Source organism: Tachysurus fulvidraco, chromosome 15, assembly GCF_022655615.1.
Source record: "Tachysurus fulvidraco isolate hzauxx_2018 chromosome 15, HZAU_PFXX_2.0, whole genome shotgun sequence".
Lineage (NCBI taxonomy): Eukaryota > Metazoa > Chordata > Actinopteri > Siluriformes > Bagridae > Tachysurus > Tachysurus fulvidraco.
In genome coordinates, this window is record NC_062532.1 from 9,079,773 (window position 1) to 9,093,406 (window position 13,634).

The 13,634-nt window shown below is 34.0% G+C and overlaps 2 protein-coding genes across 2 annotated transcripts in view; one reads left to right on the top strand and one right to left on the bottom strand.

Moving 5' to 3' along the window:
- The window catches only part of LOC113639510 (arf-GAP with dual PH domain-containing protein 1), a 28,995-nt gene extending 20,620 nt beyond the window's left edge, over positions 1–8,375 (top strand). The window contains exons 5-11 of the mRNA XM_027141390.2: positions 1,909–2,021; positions 3,947–4,093; positions 4,360–4,443; positions 4,684–4,746; positions 5,081–5,152; positions 6,117–6,345; positions 6,813–8,375. Coding sequence (XP_026997191.1) covers positions 1,909–2,021; positions 3,947–4,093; positions 4,360–4,443; positions 4,684–4,746; positions 5,081–5,152; positions 6,117–6,345; positions 6,813–6,841 — 737 coding nt within the window. The 3' untranslated portion in view covers positions 6,842–8,375. The remainder of the gene's footprint in view (positions 1–1,908; positions 2,022–3,946; positions 4,094–4,359; positions 4,444–4,683; positions 4,747–5,080; positions 5,153–6,116; positions 6,346–6,812) is intronic.
- A 3,246-nt stretch (positions 8,376–11,621) lies between these two features.
- The window catches only part of LOC113639632 (ras-related protein Rab-26-like), a 61,713-nt gene continuing 59,700 nt past the window's right edge, over positions 11,622–13,634 (bottom strand). Inside the window, exons 8-9 of the mRNA XM_027141627.2 lie at positions 13,031–13,107; positions 11,622–12,619 (exon numbers count right to left, since the gene is read on the bottom strand). Coding sequence (XP_026997428.1) covers positions 12,517–12,619; positions 13,031–13,107 — 180 coding nt within the window. The 3' untranslated portion in view covers positions 11,622–12,516. The remainder of the gene's footprint in view (positions 12,620–13,030; positions 13,108–13,634) is intronic.

The following is a 13,634-nucleotide window of genomic DNA, read 5'->3' on the forward strand; positions in this document are numbered from 1 at the left end:
ACTGTGCCCAGGAATAGTGGATCTTCTATATAGAAAAAGTATTCACTATTAATATATATAGTGAAATCGAGCCATTTCTTCTTACCTGCTTTTCCAGGCTCTTTTGGTGTGTTGTATGCATTGTTCATGTAGATCAAATGGCTTTGACTTAAGACCATGTTTCGATCAAGTGTGAATCAGTATATTTAGCTAATGATGGTGTAATTATAACTGCAAAGGGGCTTTGATTGCTAAGTGATCTCAGCATTTTTTGTGACAAAATAATCTGATATAAAACATATTTGGCCATTAATTTAACAAGCGTTTTTAAGAATTTTGAAATATTTACTCTTAATCACTCTCGACTGTTATGTGTGTTTCAGTCTAAATTACTACCCCTATTTAATTTCTGTATATAGTTTCTAATCCTCTGGGTTGTTTATCCTGCTATGTGTTGAATTCTATGGTTCCTTAAGTTTCATTTGGCAGTTCTACCTTTGATTTTTGCTTTCATTCAATTTTTGTTTGCTTTTTATGTTAAGAAATTTGCTTCCTTCTGCCTAAATGGCCTGTTAGCACATAAAACTACATATATTTTGCATATATTTGAAGATATATGTAGGTATTATGTATATGTTGTAAGCTATATGTAAGGATGTGGTGGCTCAGTGGTCAAGGTGCTGGGTTACTGATCTGAAGTTCTGGGTTCAAGCCGCCAAACTGCTGAGCTATTGACGTTGGAGCCCTGAGCAAGGCCCTTAGCTCCACCTGCTCTAGGGGCACTACACCATGGCTGACCCTGTGCTCTGACCCCAGCTTGATAATTTACTGGGATATGCAATGCCCTTTCACTTAGGGGAAGTGATGGCACAAGTGATTAATGCTCTGGCTAGTGCTTGGTGGATCGGGGATCAAGAACCCAGCACTGACAACCTGCCACTGTTGGGCCCTGGAGCAAGGACTTTAACCCTCTCTACTATAGGGGTGCTCTATCATGACTGTTGCTGCACTCTGACTTCCATAAGTTGTGATATGTGAAGAAAGAATTTCACTATGCTGTCATACAGTATATATGTGAGAAAAGAAAGGCTTCTAGTAGACATTTTGAGGGAATGCAATGGAAAGGAATTACTATAAAATTGCAATACTATAAAATTTTCAAGGGGTGAAAACTATAGATAGATACATACATACATACAGTACATACTGTACATACATACATACATACATACATACATACATACATACATACATACATACATACATACATACATACATAAACTACACATGTGAATGTACGTGTATATGAAGAGATGCCAGTAGCTGGCTGGGGCACCTTTGTGTGTGTGTGTGTGTGTGTGTGTGTGTGTGTGTGTGTGTGTGTGTGTGTGTGTGTGTGTGTGTAAATATAGAAATAAAAGGACCATGAGAGTACGAATGAGTATGTGTAAGAGAGAGCATTCTCTGATAAATTCTGCAGTGTCAGGTGTCGTCCTTTCCTTCACCTATTCACACTGTTGCTCCAGTATTATCCAGTGTGTCCTCACTGTGTGACAAACATATTAAGCTTTCTGTATTAAAACTAAACTCATTAAATCAAACTGTCAGGAAATATCCAAATAAACATATAACCATGCACAAAATGATACTCAAGGCATGTGTACTGTTTGTACGTGTCATTTGGTGGGTTGGTCTAGGGTGGTTCAACAAGTAGGTTCGGAAGCTTTGAGCACATCACTGTGTTTGGACCCACTATTGATTTCCTGCCTCCAGAAAAAGCTATGATGAATAAATAATTCATGGATGTCCAAGGAAGACTTCAGCATAACTCCCTCCCTGAATGAATGTGCCTGTGAATTTTTGCTATATTAGAAAATAATTTCTTACCCAAAACATTTCTTTCTTTTTCCTTTCTTTCTTTCTTTACAGGTTATCGTGAGGGGTTTCTATGGAAACGAGGGCGAGACAATGGCCAGTTTCTCAGTCGAAAATTTATTCTTTCAGAGCGAGAGGGAGCAATGAAGTATTTCAACAAGCATGATGTAAGTCTTTCTCTTGGTGATCTGTGTGTGGGTGTGTATGTGTGTGTGTGTGTGTGTATGTGTGAGTGTGTGTGGGTGTGTGTGCGTGTGTGTGTGTGTGTGTGTGTGTGTGTGTGTGTGTGTGTGTGTGTGTGTGTGTGTGTGTGTGATTACACAGGTCAAAAATACCATTGGAAATGTCGAAAATGCTGACATTCTCACCACCGTGGTACGTCTGAGTCTGCCCACTTCTCCTTTCTTGAATAGTCATGCTATTAAAATTCTTTCTTCAATTGGTCTTTGCTGTTCTTTCACAATCTTGTACATTGCAAACTTAGACTGGAGAAGGCTGAACTCAGTGATCACTTCCAAAGGTGTATTGAGTTGAAACATTGTGAGGCAGGGATTTTCAATATTTTTATGTTTAACTGAAGGATTTATTTGAATTTAACGGCAATAAATAGCATAGCTATCTAATAGTGTGTTTAACTTAATTTAGATTTAGAAAGCTCACTTAATTCTGAAAGGTTTCTGTGTGACATTACGTTATTAAAAAAAGCTAAAAAAAACAACAACAAACAAACAAATTAAACACCAGCTCAAATTCACGCTCAAATTAGGAAGTATAATTCAACATTTAACTACCTTTTTAACTATTCTTTATTATTTTTAAAATAGTACTAAAATAGTAGTAATTCTTAGAACTAAGAATTCTAGTTGGATTTCTAAAAAGCCTTCCTCCATTTGTACTTGAATGTTGATGAATGTCGTAAAGTCCACACATTGCACTGCTGAATTGGCACCCACAAAAACTTCAAAAAGGGCTTTGACTTAAGACCATGTTTCATGGGGCCTTGATTGTTAAGTGATATCAAAAATTTTTGTGTACAAAATAATCTGCTATGAATACAATTTTAGCCAATAATTTGACAAGCATTTTTAGGAATTTGATTATGTTAATATAACACTTAATAATAACTAAAGATATTTGCACTGATGATGTGGAATCTTTTACCAGCGTTGATAAACAATAGGATATTTCATTTCAATTTCCAAACATACTTTCTTTTAAAGTCATTACATCTTTAAATTAGGTGCACTATTGTGTCAACAATATTTTGTAATTATATAACAGTAAAATAATAATAGTGCTGATTCCTTCGTCAGCTCCTATGCACAGATAGACAAGCCTGCCCTACATTTTTACTGTGGCATTTCTTTGGTCCCAGTTTGAAATTAACATGAGATCAGCAGTTTCAAAATTACTAAAACCAGTCTGTTTGGCACAACAACAATGCAACAGTTAAAGTCACAGAGATTGCACTTGTTCCCCATTCTGATGTGTAATGTGAACACTAACTGACGGTCTTGTGCTGTTTTGCAAGATATTAGGCATTGTACTGCTGCAACATGATTGGCTGATTGGATAAGCACGTAAATGGGCAGGTATACATGTGTTTTTGTTAATAAGTGACCAGTGAGTGTACAGGGGAGAACAAAGTTAGAGGTCCGGTTATGCACAATATTTCTGAAATATTGTTAATCTTCATCGCTTAAATGTGAATATTTATAATATGTGTAACTGTGTGTATTCCACTGTTACACTAGCAGGTTTGTTTTCAACAAAAACACTTATTTTGTGGAAAACTGTGACTAAAACTAGAGAACAGAAGATTAAAACTGTTTTCTGATGTTACAGCTGTCAAAATTACTAGTAAGTGTAGAGGCTTGCTTTGAATAAAATCAGCGCATCTGAAATTTTAAATGTTAATTTTTTTAAAAGCCTTATTTTTACTGTAAAAATACCTGCATAATTTATTTGCACATACACTTTTCATGAAGCCGATTTCCAAATGCTTAACAACTGCGTTAGGTAGGATCATTTTGAGGATTTAATGTTTATTTGACATTGTGTGTTGATATTTATGTTGATATCTCTGTGGTAGGCTAGGGAACCTAAAGCCTTGATGAAGATCCAAACCATTAATGCCACCTTTCAGCCGACCAAAATTGGCCACCCTCACGGTCTCCAGATCACCTACCTGAAGGACAACAGCACCAGGAATATTTTTGTGTACCACGAGGATGGAAAGGTTAAGACCAATTTCTTACAATTCATTTTCCAAATACATGGCATGGAATTCTTTAGATGTTGAAGCAAGTTATCTTGAACTGAGATATTTTGTCAGAGATATAATCATGACATATTACATAATTGTGAATTAAATGAATTAAATGGCAGTTTGTGATTTGAATTTGTTTTATCTTTTGACGCCCACTACTGGTCATGTGGAGAAATTGCATGTTAAAAGTAATGCAGCAGCAATTCTCTTTTACATTTTGATGTATGTGTTTTTAGGAAATAGTCGACTGGTTCAATGCCATACGAGCTGCTAGGTTCCATTACTTACAAGTTGCTTTTCCTGGAGCCCCTGATACTGAAGTAAGTAAGCCTCAATACATACACACAAGAGTGCACAATACATAAGGAATGTACAGAAATACTAGAACATCTATTACATCATCTCCCAAGGCCAGTTCTCTTTATAAGGAACCTGAGGTTTTGTGGTGGAAGGCTTTTTTTTTTTTTTTTTTTAAATACGCCTGTCACACATGCACAAAAAAAGCTTTATTCACATCCTGTTTCTACAGTGTAATTAACTGCCTTTCTTTCTTTGTCTAGCTGGTGCCCAAACTGACAAGGAACTATATTAAGGAGGGTTTTATGGAGAAGACAGGTCCAAAGGTTGGAAATTCTTGATTTGTTTACTGACCGAAAACAGTTTCTTGACAGCAGTTTTATTGATGTTATCTATTGATGTTTTAATTGATGGAGACTTCAGAGCAATTTCATACAGTATGTCACTCTGGATAAGGCCGTCTGCCAATGCCATAAATGTTAATGTTTTAGTTAAGCTGTTGTATGTTTTACTGTAAGCTGCTCCCCACTATGAAAATAAGGAAAAGTATAGAAGAAGGGAATAGTGATATGTTGATCAATTTAAAGAAGGAATAAATGAAATAATCTAAATACTAAACCAAATATATTTGTGTTTATTCATGTCTTATGTCTGTTCTAGCAAACAGAGGGTTTTAAAAAACGTTGGTTCACTCTGGATGACAGGAGGCTCATGTACTTTAAAGACCCCTTGGTGAGCAGCGGTTTATAATTTACATGTTCTTAAAAATGTGCTCACCTTCCACTTTTATAGGAACACTCGTACACCTGCTGATTTACACAGAAATGCCTTGGTGAAAAGAGGTGATTTTATGTGTTCCTGCCATGTGGTTGGCTGTTGGATAACTGCATAAGTGAACAGGTTTGCAAGTGTTCCTATTCAAGGTGGTGGTGAGTGCATGAGATGTTTTACAGCAAAATGTTGCTATAAAGAATTATAAATATAAAGTTGTAACTGCATTAATATTATTGAATGTCAACTTTTTGGCTCACTTTTTTTAGTTTACTTCCTTAAAAGTTCTATGCCATTATTACCAGTATTAACCTTCATGGAGCATGGTTCACTTTATTATTCAGCTGTTAGATACACGAAGTGCGAAACATTTTACATTTTACTTTTTACACATATATTTACTCATATACATTTTATTTCAGAACATTTCCAGGTATTGCTTTGGTAAAACCGTTGCACTTATCACTGCTCCACCCCTCCCTTTTATATATTTTTTTCTTCTAGATCTGAACATATCTGCAGAAACATCACAATACAAAAATTACTGCCCTTTTTTTTATTAATACCATAATTCATTTCTATCTGTTCTGATTATAGAACTTATGATTTAAGAAGAAATAAGGGTTGAAGTGCAATTTAGTAATGTCCACTAGATAATGCTGTTGTATTTTGTTGTGAGCCGACCTGTGGGACTCACTTAATTTACTGGGTATATTAGCATAACAATAATTATCTATCAGTAGAAAATATTCACATTTATTGAATGTTTTTATATATATATGTATATATAATTTTATTATTATTTTATTTTTTAAGTGAAGATTTTATGGCATAGCTTCTTATAAACATTCTGACTGTCTTAGGTATTGTTAGGCCTCCTACTCATTTGACCTCACTAATGCTAACACTATGCCATTCTACATAGGATGCCTATGCACGAGGGGAAGTGTTCATTGGCAGTAAGGAAAGTGGCTACACTGTAGTACCAGGCCTGCCCCTGTCCACTCAGGGCTACCACTGGCAGTTTGGCATCACCATTGTGACCCCAGACAGAAAATTCCTCTTTGCTTGTGAAACAGAGGCAGAACAGAAAGATTGGATGGCTGTATTTCAGAGTGTTATGAACAAACCCATGCTACCACAGGAGTATGCAGGTGACCTTCCATTTACATGCTTCACTTTCAGCCTTATTATTTCAAGGTCTGTTATTTTACTGTGTGGTTGTTTTTAACCTTCATTGTATATTTATTCCATTTCTTGCATCTGTTTCATCATCATCTAATTAAAAATGATTGATCCTTGCAGACAATCCTGATGCTGTTTTTCAGACACTGTCTCCTGTTTGTTCTTGTCAGACACTGTCTCTCATATTCAGTTTTCTAAATTATTTAGGTTTACTTGACCTACTATAAATACCAGTACTTGCACAGTGTATTTTGTTTTTGTATAGAGCTTGAAGACACATGCCATTAGAATTTTCTAAATTTGGCAAAACTTTAACAACATCCAGAAAATACTGGTGTTATAATACATTTAACAACAGTCCTTTATGCTACAATACACATCTATAAGGTAAAAGTTTCTTATCTAATGGTTTGCTTTTTGTTCTTGCCAAATACAGTGGAGGCTCGCTTCAAGCATAAGCCCTGATCCTTTCTGGGAATCGAGCTCAGAGATGCTATGAAAGCCTGTAGCAACTCACAGCACCAAAGCCTATCATAATGGTGTGCAGAGAGAAACAGCGACAACAGCTTCAGAATACTTTGATGGGCCGATACAATGACTGTGCAAACTCTGCTTTAAAATTCTGCATACTAGCACATCCATGTTTTATCCCAGTTGCTTTAAGTAAATAATAAGTCTTTCCTGGCAAAGATGTTATTTGATGGTGACATTAAGTAAAAGTGACACAGAAATGAGCAGGGGACTCATTTATAAGACTTTGCATGAATTCTAGAGGGAATGTTTGTACGCACATAAAAAAGGAAATTGCTGCAAAAATTGCTTTTTATAAAACCTTGCATCCGTACACCTGCCCACCGTTTATGCTTTAGAAATCACAGTAAACTTGAAAATAAGCCCAAGGTTTAAAAAAAAAAAGCCTTTTCTTTCTTTTTTTTGAGATTGTCAATATAATTAATATAAAATAATCAATAAGTGGAGAGGTGCATGTTGGTCTTTCTTTTTTCTTTCTTTTTTCTTTTTTTCAAATGCAGGTTATTTTATTCTAGTAACGAACACATCAGTTGTAAGTGCTGCACCACCAAATTAATTTTAAAGCTAATTGATTGTATGGATATTTATATTGTGGTTCTCCTGACAACATTGTTTAACACCTATTAGGCTGAGGATTACTAGCCTACAGGCTACACCTTATAAGTCATTGTATTTTGTTGTGAGCAGCCCTGTGGGACAGCATTTAATTATATATTTAGTAGTATTAAATGCCACATTTATTGAATTTTTATTTTTTTATTATATTTTTTTTTTAACACAGACTTCTTAAACAAGTGAAAATGTTTTGGCTAGCATCTTATAAACATTCGGTTGGTGAGGCCTTCTAACAACTCAACATAGTCGCCGTACTATAGACAATATATCCTATACATATATGTGAAATTACTTCACAGCTGATAATACTAATATATAATGCTTTACTATTTCACCTCATCAAAAATGTAAAGCATTAATGCTTTTTATGTTTAAGAAGCCTGTTATGCAGTGTAACCATGATTCCTGTTGTTTCTAGCATTGCTCTACACGTGAGTTAAAGCTATAAATATACACTCAAGTATTTCCTGCCAAGTATTTCTTTATGTATCCTGGTTTCTCTGTATGAGTTTCCGTACGCATATTCCAGATCCATTTCTGTGCTTACGCAGTCTTTATAAATGAGGCCCCATGTCAGAACATATTGATACAATGGATTAAATTTTGACTGTATTACAACTCATATTTATCACCTGAGAGACATGCAAACTTGCCAGGCCAATGTGTCCAGTAAAACTCCTCATATTTATTTATTTATTTGTGTGTTGTGTTGTGTTGCGATGGGAGTCTTGTATACTTGTTTGAGCACTGAAGAAAGACATTAAAGGAACATTTTGACAATAGAAACAATATTATACACTAAAACTGATGAGCTTTGTGTATAATCTGTGCATAAATCTATTTTAATGAAAAACATGTGCCCCTGTCTATCTGTTTTAGCTGAAAGTAAAATTTGCTCCATGAGAGTGCACTACTGTTACAGCTCTTACATTTTATGTGCACTTCATTCGTTGCCGTCCATCACGAGTTGACGTGTACCATTTTTAGCAAACCCAAAAAATCTTCTGTTTGTAATGTAGACTTTATTTAAACATAAAATTATTGCACAACAAGAAGTTTAATGTGTCAAAAAGGTCACAATGCATGAATAGGATACAATTTATAGTATAAGAGAAATCAGAATGTACAAATATCACATTTTCTTTCAATGAACCAGGTAAACATGTTGACAGAAATGTCTATAAAAATCATATATAACTGTATAAACTGCACAATTTTTTTCAATTGGTAAACTTTTAAGAATAAGCTTTAGGTGCATATGCATATACTGTATATGTTACATTCATGTATCTTCACATCAATTCATACTAAACAGTGCCTATACAAGGTCTACCTACCCCACAGAAATGACCTACATTTCCTATTACAGGTAAAACATTTTTTTCAAAACAATAACTAGCACCATTCAGATTATAACCCAAGACAAATATTTAGAACCACAATCAATGAAAAAAAACAAACAATTAATGTGCAAAAGCAATGCAAGTTTAAAAGCTTTTCATAAAGAAAGGAAATATGGCACATTCTCCAAAATGATAGTCGCCTTTCCAGTGATAGCTAAAATGAGAGCAACTTAGCTACCAGTGATTCTGATTAGTTCTATCATTACAATTGCTAAAAAGAAGTAGATGCAATGAGTTGTTCCCAATTTACTAGTAGGTACTAGTATATTTACTACTGTTATACACCAGTGCATAAGAAAAATGACCCAGAGTTTGCCATTTATTGCTGTATCCTGGCAAATATGTTTGTCAATTTGTCAGTCAGTTTGGTTTTCTTGATATTGCCACAATATTGTAATAATGAATAACTTACAAATTCAACAAAACTGACAAATATATGACTGAAAACAGCAAAAAAAAAAATTACGACATACTTTGGTTACTTTCTCTTATGCACTGATGTCTAACAAATGTGTTACTTTATTCATTTTATGTATTACTATATTATATTTACTGGCATCTTGTCCAGGGTGTACCATCTTCTCAGTAATATAGTAATCTAATCTAAACAGATCTAATCTAATCAGATGCTTGAACTATGATATCTACAACAATATGGATGTTAAGTATTAACGATATGATTAATGAAACTCATTAGTTATTAGTTAGAATTAGTAATTAGTTTATAATAGTTTATCTATTAATGCAAATATATGGCTGGCACCATCAAAACTGTGTATGCATGGACAAAAAAGACAGAGACAAGAAACTAGCAAGAACAAGAGAGGAATTAAACACCATTATGAGAGAATGGATAGATGAAATTATATAAATATCACTAGTTTAACACAAAAAGGGTAGCCAAAAGAATGGTGCTATATTGTTTTACTACATTCACTTCTCAATTTTGGTTTGTTTAGCCGAAATGTATACATTTCAAAAAGGTGTATAGAATTTCTATAGGCACTGTAAATTCAATAGAATCATACATAAAATATAAGATAAATGTAGGTTTTTTTCTGGTTTTGGTATACAATTTGTTGTATTTTACAACCCTGTAAAATACTTTACAGAATGATTTACAAAATGAAAAAGTAACACATGTTAACAGTGTAGCTTAGTTTTAAATTAAGAATTCATTAAGATTTATTTTCTTGCCTCAGTATTTAAGTTTAATCTAAATAGTAGTTCTAAGTGATTTATAATATATCAAAAAAGATGTAACACTCAATATACTGATTTTCTATGTAAAGAATTATGTAAAATGAACATGAACTGCTAGCAGTGTATATAAGAAAATACACAAAATACAAATTCTGCAAAATATACCTTTCAACTTTTATCCAAAGATAACTTTAACTGTTAGCATTTAGGGTTTGTTAAAGCTGTAATGAAGATTTTTTGCCACTTAACTACACTGAACTAATATATATATATATATATATATATATATATATATATATATATATATATATATATATATATATATATATATATATAGTGTGACGTGACATACGGCTAAGTACGGTGACCCATACTCAGAAATCGTTCTCTGCATTTGACCCATCCAAAGTGCACACACACACAGCAGTGAACACACACACCGTGAACACACACCCGGAGCAATGGGCAGCCATTTATGCTGCGGCGCCCGGGGAGCAGTTGTGGGGTTCGGTGCCTTGCTCAAGGGCACCTCAGTCGTGGCCGGCCGGAGACTCGAACCCACAACCTTAAGATTACAAGTCAGACTCTCTAACCATTAGGCCATGACTTGCCCCAATTATATATATATATATATAACAAAATGAAAAACTGAATGAAATGAATAATGATAGCTGTTTTGAAATTTGGCATAAACATTGTGATCAAAAAACTTTTAACACTTAAATATCTACAGAAAGCAACAAAACATGAATTGTAGCTTTAACATGTACACTGTCTACAGTAATTTGTCAAAAACAACATCAGTAATTTGTCAAAAACACTCTTATTGTAGCTCAAAGCTTTGGAATATGAGCTTTGGAGAAAATCCCTTTCCATTTAATTAAATGCTGGTGTCCAAACATGGCTGTGATGTTAAACTGGTGTGACAGCTATGTTTCCCTTGGTCACACTCCAACACATATCAACCATCGAACTTTATATATAACATATCACATATATTGTTGGGGGTTTTCACCCATATTTAAAATGTCTTGGTACCAATAATTCATTTATATCTTGGTACCAATTAATATATTACTGAATTAGCATGCTGTAATCCTGGTTTATGTTTTAGCAAAAGCTGAAAGTATGAAATGTACATTTAAAAGCATCTTTATTGAAACAGCCCATTTGTTCCAGATATTTAATTTAATCTGGCCAAATATTAGGAATGCTGGATGCTGTTTCTTTTATTGACAATTGGATGCCTTTCTCCAAACACACATACACACACAAACTGTTTTCATTACAAATTCTATTTTGACAACAACTAAAAAGAAGCATTATAATATTTACAAGAACTGCTTTTTGCTTTAATGACAGTGTACTTGAGCTGCCATGGACTGTCATAATTTATTCACTCTCAAAAGCTGAAATGCGGATTTTCATATATATATATATATATATATATATATATATATATATATATATATATATATATATATATATATATATATATATATATATTTATATATGGTTCCCCCTTTTCAAACCCTCTGTGATTACTCTGGATACCTGATTGATGATTTGGACACATATACACCTACCTAAAATTGTCATTCACTACAGTTATTTTGTGTGGTATTACAACTCTATCATTATTCCTGTGGCCATTCTTTTTTGCTAACTGTTTACCAAATTATTAACCTAATAACCAAAATGTGGTCTCTCTTATGGCATCCACTGGCAGTGACAGCTCTTTAAGCTTCATACTGAGAGTTAAGAACACCAGATTACAAATGCAAATGCTACACAGCTGAGCAGCCAATTGTCTAATTGTTTTGACCTCCTACCTGGAGGTGGGTTTGTAAATGCTAAAACTGCTGCAATTTCTACATTATTCATCTGGTTTGTATTTAATTTGAATTTTAATGACTATATAAAATGACATGATGGCCCCTAATAACTTTGGTGGACAAAAAGATTTAACATTTTATACCTATGTGCTTGTGGCATTGCTTGACTGTTTCTTCCCATTGCACTGATTAGGATATGTGTTGCTTTTGAAGATAGAAAAGAGCAGAATTGTGCTTCTCTAGAAACAGCTTGAATTAATTATAGTACCCATGAGCCCTTCAAGGCTCTCCCAAGCTCGAAATGAATTAAAATTCCACACATGGTTTGACAAAGCTGATCAAATGCTGCACACTGTTCATTGTCTACCATTTATCATGTATTCAGTATACATATATTCACACAAACACATGATGTATGTGGACAAATTTAAACATAGTCATAAGAACCATATGTCCACAGACATAAACAAAAGAAATTCCCATAGCTGGGCAAATGTAAACACATTTATGATAACCATGTGCATATGTACACACAACACACCCACTTGTGGTTTTAGGTCCTGCAGCAGCCAGTGGTCTTCATTTCCTTATTGACATACTCATGCAATTTAAACTTTGGCTCATCCCCATCCTTCATGGACCTGTGCTTCAGCTCTCTGCAAGGATGAGAAGAGATAAACAGCAGGAAGACTGAAAATTCCTCACGATTGAATAATCCTAGCTGGTAAGTTTTGGTAGAAAAGTCCTATGAGTAAAAGCTCTTGTTTTACCATAAAGTTCAAATATCAATGATAAGACAACACAATAAATATAAATATAAAGGTACTGTACATTTGATTATCTAGCATCGATCTGTGTAGGCTATCAAAAACCTTTAATAAACAGGATATGAACTTAAATATATTGAAGACAAATGGAAGTACATAAGTGAGGGATACAGAAAGACACAATGAGCCGCTGATGTCACATATGTTATCGTTATAATTAACAAAGACCACACAATGTATTTTATAATGTGTATTGTTATTTATATTGTCTTTAAAATTGCACATAGAAGGTCTACATACTTTGCTATGGCAGTGAAGGCCAGGTCCACATTAAGGCCAGATCGGGCACTTGTCTCCATAAAAGGCACTCCAAACTCCTTATACAAACAAACACATCCACATGACAAGAGAGTTATCGGTTATATATTGTAAAATGGCATTATTTAAAAGAAAGTTATCACTTTCACTTCACTTTAAACCTTGCCTATCTACTCCATGCATATGTAAGATTAACCTCTGTTTCTTTTTGGGGGGGGAAACAAACAAAAAAACACCAGTTAAAAATAATAGTAAGCACAGTTATGGACACTACTAAAAAGATGCAAAAGTGTGAAAGAATTTTATCTAGAATCAGTCCGATGCAAACATCTGTATTCAAATGTATAGTTAAGGGATCAAACACTGTAAAGCCACATACCAATATGAACAAAATCTTGTCTTGTGTGTTTTATTGTTGAAATGAAAATATATGTTATAACCAAATAAAAATCTGACCAAATTAGAATAGTCTGCACAAATGCACCTATTATTCAATTGACCACAGAAGTATTTGCTTCTGGTTAACATGTACAAATGACAATTAACCCCATTACCTACATTTTAGCTTTAGATCAACAAATGCACA